The sequence below is a fragment of the Orycteropus afer genome, unplaced genomic scaffold (genome assembly GCF_000298275.1).
Source record: "Orycteropus afer afer isolate SDZICR_OR568_19922 unplaced genomic scaffold, OryAfe1.0 scaffold00050, whole genome shotgun sequence".
Lineage (NCBI taxonomy): Eukaryota > Metazoa > Chordata > Mammalia > Tubulidentata > Orycteropodidae > Orycteropus > Orycteropus afer.
The window spans coordinates 13,167,733-13,185,663 of record NW_006921637.1 but is presented as its reverse complement, the minus strand read 5'-3'; the positions used below and the strand labels follow the sequence as shown (position 1 = coordinate 13,185,663).

Here is a 17,931-nt window from a genome sequence, read left to right as displayed (position 1 = left end):
CAAGATTATCTTCTGTGTCTGTGTTAATTGGTTTCCCTTTTCTTTGTTGAAGAGGGTCTGTGCAATCCTTCTGCCTAGTCCGCCATCTTGCCCCGCCTCTCTGGGCCCATGTACTTCTGAAAAATTTGACAGCTGAAAACCTTATGAATAGCAATAAAACATAGGAAAGATTTTGAGGAAGGTGCAGGTTCGGGCATTGTTTTGTTCTGTTGTACATCGGGTCGCTATGAGTCAGAGCTGACTGTTGTTGTTGTTGTTATGTGCCATCGAGTTGGCCCCGACTCATAGCGCCCCCTCCTTGGGTTTCCGAGGCAGTATCACTACGGAAGTAGGATTGCCCAGCCTTCCTTCTGGGTAGTGGCTGGTGGGTTTGAACCACCAGCCACCCGGTTAGCAGGCAAGTGTCTTAGCCACTATGCTACCAGAGCTCCCTCAGAGCTGACTAGACAGCACCTAATGACAACAGCAACAACATGGGCAAAATACTGAATTGATGCAGGAAGCATCAAAAGAAAATGGAAGGGGTCACTGTACCAAAAAGAATTGGTTCATATTTTACCATTTTAGGAGGTAGCATATGACCTTTATGCACTAAGAAGTGCAAGCTGCACTGAAGGAATTGGTGAAAAACAAGCCTTCAGGAATTGATGGAATACCCATTGAGATGTTTCAACAAATTGATGAAGCACTGGAGGCATTCTCTCATTCATTCCAAGAAATCTGGAAGACAGCTGCCTGGCCAGTTGACTGAAAGAGCTCTATATCTGTGGCCATTTCAAAGAAAGGTGATCCATCAGAATGCAGAAATTACTGAACAATATCATTAATATCTGAACAAGTAAATTTTTCCTGAGGATAACTCAAAAACAGGTGTTGCAGTACATCGGCAGTGAACTTTCAGAAATTCAAGCCAGATTCAAAAGACGACGTGGAACAAGGGATATCACTGCTGTCAGGTGGGTCTGGAGTGAAAAGAGAGAAAACCAAGATATTTACCTATGTATGTATATTCACTATGCAAAAATGTTTGTGTAGATCATAACAAATTATGGAGAACATTGAGAAGAGTGGGGATTCTAGAACATTACTTGTTCTCCTGAAGAACCTGTACATAGACCAAGAGGCTGTTGTTCGAACAGAACAAAGGGATACTGTATGGTTAAAATCAGGAAGGGTATGCATCAGGGTTGTGATTTGGGTCAAAGTTTACAAAGCAAATTGGTTTTCCATTCAACAATTCACAGACATTTTGTTTTGTGACATTCATCGCAATCCCCACCATGTAACAGCATTCATACTGCATCCTCCCTGTTTACCATTTCCCTTCATCCTTCTTTCTATCCCTTCTAGCCTTCTTAGCTTTATCTCTGCACAAATGTTACCCTTTTGATTGCATATGATTGATTATTTTAATGAGTGCCTCCTTCCCAGGTGTTAATTGTTCATTATATAGGTCTTTCATTTGGCTGAAAGTTGAGCCAAATGGGTGAGTTCACTTCCCAGCTGGAAAAGTGTCTAAGGACCATAGTCTTGGGGGTTCTTCTAGTCTCTATCAGATCAGTAATCCTGTCCCCCATCCCCGATTTTACGTTTTGTTCCACATTTTTCTCCCACTGTCTCCAGGACCTGGTTTTGATCCCTTTCAGAGAGATCAGCAGTGGTCGTCGGGCACCATCTGGTTGTTCTGGTCTCAGGGTCATGGAAGCTGGGTTTCATCTGGTCCATTAGTCATTTGGACTAATTATTTCTTGATGTATTTAATTTTCTTCATTCTTCTTTGTTACACACACACACACACACACACACAAAACTCACTGCTGTGGAGTTGGCTCTGACTCACAGTGACGCCTCCTTGGGTTTCCAAGGCAGTAGCACTACGGAAGTAGATCGTTCAACCTTCCTTCCAAGGATTGGCTGGTGGATTTGAACAGCCAGGCTTTTGGTTGACAGTGAAATAAATGCCTTAGGCACTTGGCCACCAGAGCTCCAGACAGGGAGAGACCAATATTTGCACCTTAGATGCAAGCTTTGAAGACCCATGTCACTGCTCACCAAGGTAGGATATAGAACATTGCCTTTTTGGATTATGTTATACCAACTGACCTTGAGGAGGAAGCTACAGGAATCCAGGTGAGGGGAGGGAACCCGGGCCACGCCCATAAGTGGCAAGGTGGGAAAGCAGGGGAAAAGAGAGGAAAAAGGCCAGGGGTGCTGTGACAGAGCGAGGAGGTAGCAGGAGGGATCCAGGTAAGGGGAGGTTGGAGAGGTTTTGAACAGCTAAGGGAAACAAACTTGTCCGTTGGTTTGTCCTACTGTGGTGACATGTTGCTGTGAGTTTTGAGGCTGTGCCATCAGTGTTTCAAATCCAGCAGGGTGCACATGGTACACAGATTGCAGCATGGCTTGCAGACTGAGACATACTAGGAAGAAGGAAGAGGCCATCCACTTCTCAAAGAATTGGCCAGGGAAAACCTTATGAATAGCAGAGAAACACTGTCTGATACGTTACTGCTCAACTTTATGAATATCCCAGAATCATTGTTCAATACAGAGGACGAGGATGAGTCACTTAGGTTAGAAGGCTCTCAAAATGTGACTGGGAAAGATCTGCATCATCAGAGTGAAATCAGCCTTAATGATATGGATAAGATAAAGCTTTCGAGACCTCCATTTGCTGATGTGGCATGACTCAAATTGAGGAGAAACAGCAGCAAACATCCTTTAATAATTGGAACATGGAATGAATGAAGTATGAATCTAGGGAAATTGGAAGTTGTCAGAATGAAATGGAACGCATAAAGATTGATATCCTAGGCATTAGTGAGCTAAAATGGACTGGTTTTGACCAGACAACCATATGATCTACTATGCTGGGAATGACAATTTGAAGGGGAATGGCGTGGCATTCATCATCACAAAGGATGTTTCAAGATCTGCCCTGAAGTACAATGGAGTCAGTGATAGGAAAAGATCCATAAGCCTACCAGTTAATACGACTATTATTCAAATTTATGCCCCAACCACCAAAGCCAAAGATGAGGAAATTGAAGATTTTTATCAAATTCTGCACGCTGAAAATGACTGAACATGCAATCAGGATGTGTTAATTATCACTGGTGACTGGAATGCAAAAGTTGGAAATGAAGAATCACCGATAGTTGGAAAATTGGCCTTGGTGACAGAAATAATGCTGGCAATTGCATGATAGAATTTTGCAAGACCAATGACGTATTCATTGCAAATACATTTTTTTCAGCAACATAAACGGCAGCTATACATGTGGCAAGAGGCGGTGGTAAAAGTTCAATATCTTTAGCCAAAACAAGGCCAGGAGCTGATTATGGAACAGACTATCAACTGCTCATAATCAAGTTCAACTTGAAGTTAAAGACAATTAAAACAAGTCTAGGAGAGCCAAAATATGATCTTGAATATATCCCTCCTGAATTTAGAGACCATCCGAAGAATAGATTTGATGCATTGAACACCAGTGACCGAAAATCAGAAGAATTGTGGGATGACATCAAGAACATCATCCATGAAGAGAGCAGGAGGTCACTAGAAAGATGAGAAAAGAAGAAAAGACCAAAATGGATGACAGAAGAGTCTCTGAAACTTGCCCTTGAGTGGAGAGTAGCTAAAGCAAATGGAAGAAATGGCAATATAAAGGAGCTGAACAGAAGATTTCAAAGAGCAGCTTGAGCAGACAAAGTCAATTACTATAGTGAAATATGAAAAGACTTGAAGTTAGAAAACCAAAAGGGAAGAACATGCTCAGCATTTCTCAAGCTGAAAGAACTGAGGAAAAAATTTAAGCCTCAAGTTGCAGTATTGAAAGGTACTATGGGCAAAATATTGAATGATGCAGGAAATATCAACAGAAGTTGGAAGGAATATGCAGAGTCACTGTACCAAAAAGAACTGGTAGATCTTCATCCATTTCAGGAGGTGGCAGATGATCTAGAACCAATGGTACTGAAGGAGGAAGTTGAAGCTGCAGTGAAAGAATTGGTGAAGAACAAGGCTCTAGGAATTGATGGAATACTCATTGAGATATTTCAACAAACAGAAGCCCTACTGGAGACTCTCACTCAGTTATGCCAAGAGATTTGGAAGACAGCTACCTGGCCAACTGACTGGAAGAGATCCACATTTGTACCCATTCCAAAGAAAGGTGATCCCACAGAATGTGGAAATTATCAGACAATATCATTACTATCGCACACAAGCAAGATCTTACTGAAGATATTTCAAAAACGGTTGCCTCATTACGTTGACAGAGAACTTCCAGAGGTGTGGGCTGGATTCAGAAGAGGATGGTAGAACAAAGGATATCATAGCTGCTGTCAAATGGATCTTGGTTCAAGGCAAAGAATACCAGAAAGATGTTTACTTGTGTTTTATTGAAAATGTAAAGGCCTTTGATTGTGTGGATTATAACAAATTGTTAACATAGAGAAAATGGGAATTCCAGAACACTTAATTGTACTCATGAGGAACCTGTACCTTGACTAGGCGTCTGATGTTGGAACAGAACAAAGGGACACTGCCTGGTTTAAAATCAAGAAAGGAGTGTGTCAGGGTTGTATCCTTTCCCTGTACTTATTCAGTCTATATGCTGAGCAGGTAATCCAAGAAACTGGACTATATGAAGGAAGACGTGGCATCAAGATTAGAGGAAGAATCTTTAACAACTTGGGATATGCTGATGACACAACTTTGCTTGCTGAAAGTGAGGATGACTTGAAGCACTTCCTGATGAAGATTGAAGAATACAGTCTGCAGTATGGATTACATCTCAATATAAAGAAAACAAAAATCCTCACAACTGGATCTATAAGCAGCATCACAATAAATGGAGAAAAGATTGAGGTTGTCAAATAATTCACATTGCTTGGTTCTACAATCGACACCAATGGAAGCAGCCGTCAGGACATTAGACGATGTATAGCACTGGGCAGGTTGGCTGCAAAGCACCTCTTTCAAGTGCTGAGGAGCAAAGATGTCTCCTTGAAGACTAAGGTGCACCTGACATAACCCATATTTTCAGTTGCCTCATATGCATGTGAGAGCTGGACAATGAATAAGGAAGACCGAAGAAGAGTTGATGCTTTTTAGTTGTGGTGCTGGTGAAGAATACTGAAAGTACCATGGACTGCTAAAGGAACTAACAGATCTGTCCTGGAGGAAGTACAGCCAAAATGCTTCTTGAGAGCGAGAAGGCCAGACTTTGTCTCACCTACTTTGGTCGTGTTGTAAGAAGGGACCATTCCCTGGAGAAGGATGCCATGCTTGGTAAGGTGGAGGGTTGATGAAAGAGGGGAAGCCTTCAATGAGATGGACTGACAGGGTGGCTTTGATGATGGGCTCAAGTATAGCAAGGATCATGGAGTTGGCGCAGGATTGGGAGGTGTTTTGTTCTCCTGTGCTTAGGGTTGCTATGAGTCTGAAACGACTTGACTGCACCTAACAACAACAACAACATACCAACTGACCTTAGTGTCCCCCAAAAGTATTGTCCTGAGCCCCCGGGCCCAGCGACTCATTCCCTCAAGGTGTTACGGCTAAGAAGTTTTCATCACTTTGCACACTGTATGTTCTATTATATTCGTGGATGTATTTGTAGCATATATGTAGAAATATACTCTATCAAACTTATATATATTTCAGCTTGAGTGTCTGTGTACCCACTTGTAGATTATAGTTGTTACTGTTATTGCACGATTGTGTATGTAATATTTACCTTTGTTGCCTTTAACTCTCATGCTCCTCCCAATGTCTTCCATTGCCTTCATCATTCTGTGCTGACTTCCCCCTTATTGTATATTGTCTTTCTTTTCTCCCAAGTTAATACCTGTCTACCCTCTAGTCAGTGTTTTACCCATTCTTCTCCCTCCCACCTCTGGTAACTTTCAAAGAATGAGTATTTCTATGTGTAAACCTTTTCTTGACTTTTTACAGTGGAGATCTCATACAATATTTGTGCTTTTGTGATTCACTGATTTCACTCAACAGAATGTCCTCTAGGTTCATCCATGTTATGAGATATTTCACAGATTCATCATTATTCTTTAATGTTGTATAGTGTTCCAGTGTGTGTGTGTACCATAGTTTGTTTATCCATTTTTCTACTGATGGGCACTCAGATTGTTTTCATCTTTTTGCTCTTGTGAATAATGCTAGGATGAACATGGGTGTGCATATTATCTGTTTGTGTCATGGTTGTTATTTCTCTAGGATGTGTACCTGGTCATGGGATTGCTGGATCATATGATAATTTTATTTCCAACTTTTTAAGGAAGTGTCATAATGTTTTCTACAGTGATAGTACCATTTTACAGCAGTGTATGAGGATTCCAGTCTCTCCACACCCTCACCAGAATTTGCTGTTTTCTGTGTTTTTTTTTTTTTAACTTTGCTATAATGCTGGAGTGAGATGATATCTCATTATTTTTATTTGCATTGCTTAAGGCATTCAGCTGCTAATGAGAAGGTTGGTGGTTGGAATCCACCAGCCACTCCTTGGAAGAAAAATGAGACAGTCTGCTTCCATTAAGATTTACACCCTTGGAAACCTGTGGGGCAGTTCTACTCTATCCTGTCTATCAACTTGATGAGAGTGGTTTTGGTATTTTGGTAATGGTTAATGATTACAAGCATTTTTTCATGTGTTTGTTAGCAGCCTGAATGTCTTCTTTGTTGAAGTGTCTGTTCATGTCCTCTGCCCATTTTTAAATTGGATTGTTTGCCTTTTTGTTGTTGAGGTATTGATGTTTTGTATAAATTTTAGAGATTAATCCCTGTGTGACATGTTGCTGCCAAAATTTTTTTCCCAGTCTGAAGTTTCCCATTTTACTCTTTTCCCGAAGACTTTTGATGCTTATAAATGTTTAATTTTTAGGAGATCCCACTTGTCTATTTTGTCTTCTGCTGTTTGTGCATTTTCGTTATATTTGATAGTGTATTTATGCCATGTATTATGGCTCCTAAGTTTGCCCCCCCCCCTTTTGATGACCGTTATAGTTTTAGGTTTTACATTTAGGTCTTTGGTTAATCTTGAGTTAGTTTTGTATATGGTGAGAGATGTGGATCCTGTTCCATTTTTCTGCAAATAGATACCCAATTTCACTAGCACCATTTATTAAAGAGACTGTGTATCTCTTCCCTGTTTAATAGGCCCTTTGTCAAAGATCACCTGTGCTCAGTTTGTTCTCAGTGCTATTCCACTGGTCTGTGAGTTTGTCATTATACCAGTACCATGCTGTTTTGACTACTGTGTGGTATGTACAATAAGTTTGGAGATTGAGGAGCATGAGGCCTTCTCCTTTGTTTCTCTTTAGTAGTACTTTCCTTATCCATGGTCTCTTTCCTTTCCATATAATGTTTAAAGAGAGTTTTTCCTGGTCTTTAAATAATGCTCATGGGATTTAGATCAGGTATCTGTATATTGCTTTGGATAGTACTCACATTTTCACAATCTTAAGTCTTCCTATCTGTTGTTGTTGTTAGTTGCTGTCGAGTCAGCTCTGACTCATAGTGACCCCATGTACAACAGAATGAAACCCTGCCCAGTTCTGTGCTATCCTCACAATTCTTACTTTAGCTTATCATTGTAGCCACTCTGTCAGTCCATCTCATTGACAGTCTTCCCTTTTTTGCTGACCCTCCACTTTACCAAGCATGATACCCTTCTCCAGGGAAATATGACATGACCTTCTGACAGCATGACCAAAGTACGTGGAATGAAGTTTGGCCATTCGCGCTGCTAAGGAACATTCTGGCTGTACTTTTCTAAGACAGTTTTGTTAGTTCTTCTGGCAGTCCATGGTATTTTCAGTATTCTTTGCCAAAAACCACAAATAAAAGGCATGAGTTCTTCTGCGTCTTCCTTATTCTTTGTCCAGCTTTCACATGCATATGAGGCTATTGAAAATACCATGGTTTGGGTCAGGTGGACCTTAATCTTTAAAGTATTATCTTTGTTTTTATCACTTTAATGAGGTCTTTTGCAATGCAATTGTTGTTGTTGTTGTTATGTGCCGTCGAGTCGGCCCGACTCATAGCGACCCCTCCTTGGGTTTCCGAGGCAGTATCACTATGGAAGTAGGATTGCCCAACCTTCCTTCCGAGGAGTGGCTGGTGGGTTTGAACCGCCAGCCGTCTGGTTAGCAGGCAAGTGTCTTAGCCACTATGCTACCAGAGCTCCTTGCAATGCAATAGGATGTCTGATTTCTTGACTGCTGCTTCTGTGGTTGTTGACTGTGGATCCAAGTAAAATGAAGTCTTTGACAACTTGTCTTTTCTCTGTTTATCATGATATTGTGTTTTAGTCCAGTTGAGGTGTAATCCATACTGAGGATTGTAGTCTTTGATCTTCATCAGTAAGTGTTTCGAGTCTTTTTTGCTTTCAGCAAGTAAAGTTGTGCCAACTGTGTATTGCAGGTTGTTAATGAGTCTTCCTCCAAACCTGATGCTGCTTTCTTCTGTAGCACAGCTTCTCGCATTATTTGCTCACCATACTGATTGATTTTTTTTTTTTAATTTTTATTATGATTTGGGTGAGAATTTACAGAGCAAATTCATTTGCCATATAATAGTTCATACATAATTTTGTTTCATGACATTGATGTAACCCTCACAATGTAATAGCTTTCTTCCCACTTCTTCCCTATAGTTACCTCTTCCCTGTGTCCTTCTTTACTATGCATTCCTGTCCCCTGAGCTGTCTCCCTGGGCAAGTACTGCCCTTCTGTTCTCCCATGATTAATTATTCTAAGGAGTGTATCTACCTGGTGTAAATGTTCACCCCATATGCCTGCCTGTTTGTTTTGCTGGAAGCCATGGGAGTGAATTCAATTCCAGGTCTGAAGGCCCTTCTTGATTTTAAAGCGTTCAGTGTTACCTTGTTCTCTTTGAATAACAGCCTTTTGTTCTATGTACAGCTTCCTCATGAGCACAATGAAGTTTTCTGGAATTCTCATTGTTTGCAATGTTATCCATAATTTGTTATCCACAGAGTTGAATGCCTTTGCATAGTCAATAAAACACAGGTAAACATCTTTCTGGTATTCTCTGATTTCAGCCAGGGTCCATCTGACATCAGCAATGATGTCTCTCGTTCCATGTCCTCTTCTGAATCCAGCTTGAATTTCTGGCAGTTCCCTGTCAGTATACTGCTGCAACTGTTTTTGAATTATCTTCAGCAAAATTTTACTTGCATGTGATATCAGTGATAATGTTGGATAATTTCCACATTCTGTTGGATCACCTTTCTTTGGAATGGGCTTAAGTATGGATCTTTTCCAAATTTCATAGCATAAATGACTAAGCACCTCTAACAGTGCACTCATTTGTTGAAACATCTCACTAAGTATTCTCCCAATTCTTGGAGCTTTGTTTTTTGCCAATTCCTTCACTCTAGCTTGGACTTCTTCCTTCTGTACCATTAGTGCTTTATCATATGTTACCTCCCAAAAGGTTGAATGCTTTTTACCAGTTTTTTGATTCAATGACTTGTGTAGTCCTTCCATCCTCTTTTGATGCTTTCTTCATCGTTCAGCATTTTTCCCATTAAATTCTTTAATATTGTAATTTGAGGCTTGAAGTTTTCTTTCAACTTCAGAAATGTAAAGCATACTCTTCCCTTTTAGTTTTATAATTCCAGGTCTTTGTAAATTGCATTATAATACTTTACTTTGTAAAATACTTTTGCCGTTGCCCTTTGAAATCTTATGTTTAGTTCTTTTATTTCTTCATTTCTTTCATTTACTTTAGCTACTCTCAGTTCTAGGGCAGTTTTCAGAGTTTCTTCTGACATCAGTTTTGGTCTTTTCTTCCTTTCCTGTCTTTTTAATGACCTTTTGCCTTCTTTTTTATGATATTCTTGATGTCATCCCACAGTTTATCTGGTCTTTGGTCATTGGTATCCCATGCATCAAATCTTTTCTTCAGATAGTCTCTAAATTCAGGTGGGATATACTCCAGATTGTAATTTGGCTCTCATGGACTTGTTTTAATGTTCTTCAGCTTCAGCTTCACTTTGTGTAGGACCAGTTGTAGGTCTCTTCCACAGTTAGCTCCTGGCATTATTTTAATTGATGATATTGAGCTTCTCCATCACCTCTTTCTGCAGATGTAGTCTCTCAGTTTGTTGTACTATGGTGGCTTGAGTACTGCCTGCCATCTGTTGTCTGTCCAGTGATATTGGAGCAGTTGGTGACATTTATCCAGTGGGTAGGACAACAGATGTAGTGAATAAGGCTAGGTAGTGTTGCTGCTCCTGACTGCTGGGCGGGAGGGTGATATATGTGTATGTGTATATATATATACACATACATACATACATACACACACACGAAAGCATATATGTATCTATGGGGGGGTAATAGGAAGGAAAAAAAAAAAAAAAAAACAGAGTGGGAAGACCTATCTGATCACTGACCACCAGTGTGGGTGCTGGTGCATTCTTGGCCCAGTGGAGCCAGTTATCTGGTTTCTGCTCCCATTGAAATGCTGCTTACAGTTATTCAGAATGGCCACAGTTCGACAGTTGACAGTTTACTGCTCCTTGTTCCCTGTTTTTGTTTAGTATCTTCTTCTCATCATTATTTTCCTTTGAAGCTCTGTGTTCCAGAATTGTCATCTGTGTCTGTTTCTCTTCATTTCTCGAGTCTTTGCTGTAGAGGGTCTGGCTAGTGTATCTGCCTATTTCACCATCTTGGATCCTTTAGCTTCCTCTTACTGTCTGGCAGTGAGTGGGCCCTGGAAGTGGGGCAGGTTTGGTGTGGCTGAGAAGACCTTTGATTTTCAAGTTGCAAACTGTAAGCATTTAATTTTCTCCTCTTAGACAGTAGTGATGTTTATAGCTGTAATAATTTAAGGTAGTTTATTGACTAAAATTGTCATAAGAAGAAGCCCTAGACACTCTTTGTTGGGTTAGTATGTTGTTGCTGCATTCTCTGTACTGAGAAATACTAATCTCATTTTCTCCTCTGTCATATAAAACCTCTGCTTTTCTTCCATTAGGTAAAGTTCGGTGGCAGGACTTTAACCAGGAAGCTTATGTTGGAGTAACAATGGTCAGATCTGGGCAGGATCCCTATGCCCGGAACAAGTTCAACCAAGTGGAAAGTGATAAGTTGCGAATGGACAGAAACATTCCTGACACCAGACATGATCAGTAAGTACATAATTGAGCATCAGCTCATGACTGAGTTTACTTGTGCATAAACTAGTAGCTTCTGTTGGGACACTAGATTTTTTCTGTTTTTCTGGGAAACTTAATGTGTCTTATATCTTTACACTGTGGTAAAACTTGCAAAAATTCTCAGGCATATGGCAGTGGAACTATATCTCTCGGAAGTGAAAGGACCACTTTAAATCTGGTTCTAGTCTTTGCTTTCCTCAGGCAGTATATGGAATCTGTGAGTTACTGAGCCAGACAGAGCATGGTAATCAGAAAGAGAAGGTTGTGTTATTTGCATCATGTTTACTGATCATTTATTATTTTTGAAATCTGTTCACTAAAAGGCATAATTTTCCATTGTTCACAGTGTCACTGGAAAGAAAGAAAATCTGAACTGTGTATTGGGACAGCCTTAATTGGAAATTTTCTAAAGACTAGAAAGAGGAAAGAAGTAAGCCAGCAATGGCTAGATGTTAAATTTGGTAAGAACATAGGAGACAGGAAGGCAAGTTGACATTTGACCACAGTCGTGGGTCTTAGACATACTCTTCTGTGCCCTTTTTAATTCTTAAAGAGCTGCAACTTTTTATTTTTTAATTACTTTATGTATCTATTATTACCTAATATAATCCAGCAAAGAGGAGACAAAAAACTCTTGAGCAGTCTACAGTTTTATAAAATGCATTGTAGGAAAAAAGTAACTAAGCAGGATCACTAGTATCCTAGGGTCTGGGGGAGGTGGACCTCTAATTCCCAGTGAGGAGGTCTCATTCTTGGAGGGAGCATGCCTATGGGAGTCCCTTAAGCATTTGTTGGTATTTATCAGCAGAATGAGATTCATAGCCCTATTGTGAATACTTTAAACTTTACTGGTAAATATCATTGATTTGGAAGGTGTTCAAATTTTAAAAAAATTAGGAGCCACATTTTGAGGGTTTCGTCTTTCTGAGTGCTTGATAGGTCTTCTTGCTCAGTTACTGTAGTACTCATTCATCACTTAATTTAGCATTCATTAAATGTCTGTTTGGGGTCAGACTCTGTGCTTGAGGGCTGAGAGTCCATGCCAAGAAGGCCAAGCCCCATGAGATTGGGAGATGGCATGTGCGTCATTAAGGGAGAGAACTGTGGGGTCCAGCTGCTCAGAGTCAGGGGACTGGGGCACTCAAGAGGGGTCAGCACAGGTCAAGAAAGGCTCCAGGAAGGGGGTGAGTCTTGGGTGGGGGAATTCCAGGAAGAAGGAAAGTAGAAATGCTGTGTGTTTCAAGGCAACACTGGGTTTCTAGAGAGCCAGTGAGATATCTGGTTTCACTGGATTTGTGTTTCAGCTATTTAAGAGGAAGGAAAACCTAGCTGAAAAGACATAAAAGGCCAACTAAGTCACCCATATTGTTTTATAAGTTGATGACATAAATTTAGAGAGGACTTTTCTCATCTCTTCTACTGTCAGGAAACTTTACTAACAGAGTAGGCACCAGTTAACTGCTAGATAACTTGCTTTCCTTACAAGTTTTCTTTGGTTGAGCAAGAGGAAAACATAGAGAGGTACGTGGGAGGTACAGACAACAAAGATGACCCTTTTGCACATACAGTACTGCATTGTCAGTGAAGGCAAACATGGATATACAGGTGAATAGATGGGTGGACAGGCTGAACTATTAGGTAAGTCTGTGCAGGGGGCAGTGTGCCCAAGACCATGTATAGGGTTGGCATACAGTGTTTCTGTAAGTGTATTGCTATGTTCTGTAAGCACTCCCAGGTATATAGCAGAGCTGACAAGGGACAAGGTTGTAGTCACTTCTTGGCCACAGCCAGCTACCCAGAGGGAGTGAGTAGTTGGACCTGTGGACTCAGGACCATAGTCGCAGGGGACATCAAGCTCAATTAGCATAACATACTACACAAAATATTGTTCCACAGCCTACTTTGGTGAGTAGCAACTAGGATATTAAATGCTTATAAGCAGCCATCTAGATGCAGTGATGGGTCTGTCCTCATCCAGAGCAAAGAAGAATGAAGAAAACCAAAGATTCATGGAAACAATTAGTCCAAGCGACTGGTACAAACCATGCGATCCTCAGCCTATATGACAATGAGACCAGAAGAACTAGGTGGTGCCTGGTTACCACTGTTAACCACTTGGAGGGGGATCTATGTAGGAGATCCTGGATAGAGTGGGAGAACAATGTGGAACAAAACTCAAAAATCATTTGGAAAAAAAAGAGACCAGATTTGCTGGTCTGATAGAGCCTGATGGAACCACTGAGACTATGGCCCCTAGCTGCCCTTAAGGTCTGAAATTAAACCCACTCCTGTGGCTTCCAGCCAAACAAAAGACAGATATATGAGGTGAACATTTACATTAGGTAGATACACTCCTTGAAGAGAACAATCATGGGAGAATAGAAGGGCTGTGTATGCACAGGGAGACAGCTCAGGGGGCAGGAGTGCACAGGAGGGACAAACACAGGGAATAGGCAACTATGGGGAGAAGTGGGAGGGGAGCTGTTGCATTGTGGTAAATTGTAGTCAATGTCATGAGACAAAGTATATGTGAACTGCTGTATGGAAAGTGAATTTGCTCTGTAAACTTTCACCCAAATCACAATTAAAAAAAAAAAAAAGTTTTCTTTGGGTTTTAGTTGGCTTTATTTACCCATAAACAGCTCATATTTAAAAACTATATAATTTTATTTTTCTTTAGGATTGGAAAAGAAGGGGTGTGTGTTTAAATGTTTTTAACATTTATGTGTGTGTGTGTGTGTGTGTATGTATAAAACCAAACTCACTGTTGTCAAATTGGATCTGACTCACAGCAACCCCCTTCTTGGGTTTCTGAGGTGCTATCACTATGGAAGTAGATTGCCCAATCTTCCTTCTAAGGAGTGGCTGATGGATTTGAACTGCCAGCCTTCTGGTTAGTAGTCAAATGCCTTAGGCATTACGCTACCAGAGCTCCTGTTAACTGTTAAATACTGTAATCTAAAATAGAGGTTGCTAACTCAGGACTAGGAGTCCCTGGATGGCACAAACATTTAAGCCCTTGGTTGCTAACTGAAAGATTGGAGTTTCCAGTCTACCGAGAAGTACCTGGGAAGAAAAGCCCAGCAATTTCCTTCTAAAAAATCAGCCATTGAAAACTGCATGGAGGATTCTTCTGCTCTGACATATATGAGGGTGCCATGAGTCAGAGTCAAAGGCAATTTTTTTTTTTTTTTTAACTTGAGACCAAGGATACCTAGGGACCCATGAGTACTGAGGGAGGAAATCGGAGAAAATCTTGAAGCTGTGTGCAAGATTGTGAGTTTGTGTTTTTGTGCTTTTCTTGGGTAGGGGCCATCCTTAGCATTTCTCAAGGGGTCCCAGATGCATCTCTATCACAGCTCACTTGATCCTCACACTGCTTTAAATTAGACACACTAATGTTACTCTCATTTTACAGAGAGGGAACTGAGGCACCAGACACTTTTATAACTTGCCTAGTAACTTAGTGCCTAAGCCACTTGACTGCTAACCAGAAGGCTGGCAGTTTAAACCCACCAGCCACTCCTCAGAAGGGAGGTTGGGCAATCTACTTCCATAATGCTACTGCCTTGCGAAACCCAAGGAGAGGTTGCTATGAGTCAGGTCCAACTCGATGGCACATAACAACAACAACAACAACATAAGACCAGAAAGGTTTAATAAACCCAAAACTTACTGCCATTGAGTTGATTCTATCTCATAGTGACCCCCATTGGGTTTCCGAGGCGGTAAATCTTTATAGCAGTATATTGCCCTATCTTATTTCTGCAGAGCAGCTGGTGAGATTGAACCGCTAACCTTCTGGTTAGCAGCCAAATGCCTTATCCACTATGCCACCAGTGCTACTGAGAAAAGTTTAATAGCAGTTCTTAATGGAGGTTGTACTAAGAATTAAGGAAGTATTTGAAGTTCTAGGAGAATCTAGCTAAAAAAAATTTAACTGGTAACTTGAATCAACTACTTGGCATTTAAATCTCTATGAAATGGTGTAAGCTTAATTTTAGTGTTTGGTTTAAGAGATCATTTTTCCCACTGAGATTTTACTTCTACATACTTTTCCTTATAAGTTATAACTGAGAGAAAATTGTATACATCATGCTTCATCATCAGTGTGTGGGATGGTTTTCATCTGCTGCCTCCATTGCAAGACTCCTAAAAATCCCCAAACTATATACCTGTGTGTGTCACTTAAAAGCTGTTTGGACTGCATCTATGTTGATGGTACCCTAATAAAACAGTTCAGAAATCCTGATGAGAGAGAGAGAAACATAACAGAAACACTTAGCTGAGTACAGAGAACCAATTTGTCTCTCACCAGTTCTCTGGTCCCTTCATTTCCTCAGCCCTTGTGGGGCAGGAGGGAGTCCAGCACCCACACAACCATACAGACACCATCAGAACCTCCTAGTGGGATGTCCCATCTGTGTATGATACCTGGCCCGAGGCTCAGGCTGCTATCATGATGGTGGCCACTGGGCTGCAGAGGTGGAGGGAAGAGGAACAGGAAAGGGAGCTAGGGGAGGAGGGATGGATAGGTGGGCTAAAAGAGTTTAAAGCCCCTTGGGGGTGTGAAGAAGGAAGGCAGGGAGGAAGGAATTGAAGGGAGCCAGAGATAATGGTCTGGGAGCCTGCTGGCTAGATAGGAAGTACATACCATGGCACTGGCAAGGGCCAGCACAGCTTTCAGAGACCAGGTGGGACACTTGAAAAGCAGGTGGACTGTAAAGGACTGGCAGCAGCAGAGCTAAAGTTTTCATGTACTCCTTCAGTGCAGTTGCATAGGTGCATATCCTTGGCCTCCCAGTGACCGTCCCGTGCACCCCTCTCCTTTATATAATGTGGTGTTTGCATAACTTCCAAATCATATAATGTCTTAGTTCACAGAACATATCGTGCACATTAAGCAACGTAAGCCTGTTTGGATATTGATGTATACGTATATATTTATTTAAAATTACTTGAAAAATGAGTTTGTGCAAGCAGATGATTGAATTTTCATCCTTTTAGAGGTTAACTTTTGGGTGGGTTTAATTTTTACTTCCAACTCTTGTGTCATATTCATTTACATGTGTTAAGGGAGTAGCAGGGATGTTTTCCACATTTGTGCAATTTTGGCTATGTTAACTACATAAAGTCAATTGAATACCTGGAACTTAACCCACTTACTTTCCTTTAAGTGTAAGTTTTAGAATAATTGTCCTTGTAAAAAATGTCATATTCCTTTCTTAACGTTAAAACGATTGAGTTACCACTTTGGCCCCCTCCTCCCCCCAAAAAAAAACCTAATAGCCATTGAAGAGTTTGACCTTGCTGTGTAAAAATCGTAGATATAAGTATCTACCTTTGTGTAAAAAACCAAACCCACTGTCATTGAGTCTGTTCCAACTCATAGCGACCCCTATTGGGCTTCCAATGCAGTGAATCTTTACAGAAGGAGATTACCCAAGGGAGGTGGGTTTGAACTTCCAGACTTCTGGTTAGCAGTCACATGCCTTAGGCACTGTGTCACCAAGCTTGCCAGATAGAATTCAGTCTTCACTTATGATAAAATCTGAAAGCAATATAAATGGAGATTAAGTACAAGTTTTGGGATTCTTATAGACCTTGGTTGAAATCTGATACTCACTAGTTCTTGATTCTGTGACCTCTATAATCTGTAAGATGCTGTGGTATTTACTTGAAGTGATTACTAAGAATTAAAGCAAAAAATTGGTTAAGGACAAATTCCTCCTCTCTCAAGATTTTGCTGAAGAGACATCTCAGAAAGGCCTTCCTTGGCCACCTTATTTATCACTGTAGCCTCCTAATCATACCCAAGCATTCCTGTGCCCTTTCCTGCCATGTTTACCTCCATAATTCTTATCACCATCAACACACTATGTATTTTTACTTATTTGTTGTTTGTCTGTCTTTGCACACTAGACTATAAGCTCCATGGTTACTATTTGCTTCATATAGCAACTCAGTAAAAATGGCTTGAGTAAGTGAAGTGCTTAGTACAATGCTTTGCATGTAGTGAGAAACCAACAAATCATTAATACTGAGAGTAACCAGTAAAACCAGTTGCCTTTGAGTAGACCTTGACTCATGTTGACCCCATTTGTGTCAGAGTGAGCTATTCTCCATAGGGTTTTCAGTGGCCAATTTTTTGGAAGTAGATCACCAGGGGTTTCTTCCAGGTCATCTCTAGGTGAACTTCAACTACTAGCTGTTAGGTTAGTAGCCGAGTGCTTAAACATTTTTGGCACCCCAAAACCAAACCAAACACACTGCCATTGTATAGATTCCGACTCATAGTGACCCTGTAGGACCCTATAGGACAGAGTAGAACTGCCCCATAGGGTTTCCAAGGCTGTAAATCTTTATGGAAGCAGACTGCCTCATCTTTCTCCTGCAGAGTAGTTGGCAGATTTGAACTGTTGACTTTGTTGTTAGCAGTCGATTGCTTTAACCAGTGCACCACCAGGGCTCTTATTGTGCCATCCAGGGACTCTTAAAGACTGCGAATAATAAGATGCCAACGATGGAAGACCAGATCAGTTGTAGGATGACATCAATGCCATTGTATATGAAGAGAGCAAAAAGTCATTAAGAAGATATGATAGAAAGAAAAGACAAAAATGGGTGTCAAGGAGGCGGGGCAAGATGGCGGACTAGGCAGAAGGATTGCACAGACCCTCTTCAACAAAGAAAAGGGAAACCAATTAACACAGACACAGAAGATA

At 40.8% G+C, this 17,931-nt stretch overlaps 1 protein-coding gene across 1 annotated transcript in view; it reads left to right on the top strand.

The window, feature by feature from the left end:
* GALNT2 (polypeptide N-acetylgalactosaminyltransferase 2) overlaps positions 1-17,931 on the top strand; it is a 446,140-nt gene that overhangs the window by 221,418 nt on the left and 206,791 nt on the right. The window contains exon 3 of the mRNA XM_007938499.1: positions 11,026-11,179. Within this exon, the coding sequence (XP_007936690.1) occupies positions 11,026-11,179 (154 nt within the window). The remainder of the gene's footprint in view (positions 1-11,025; positions 11,180-17,931) is intronic.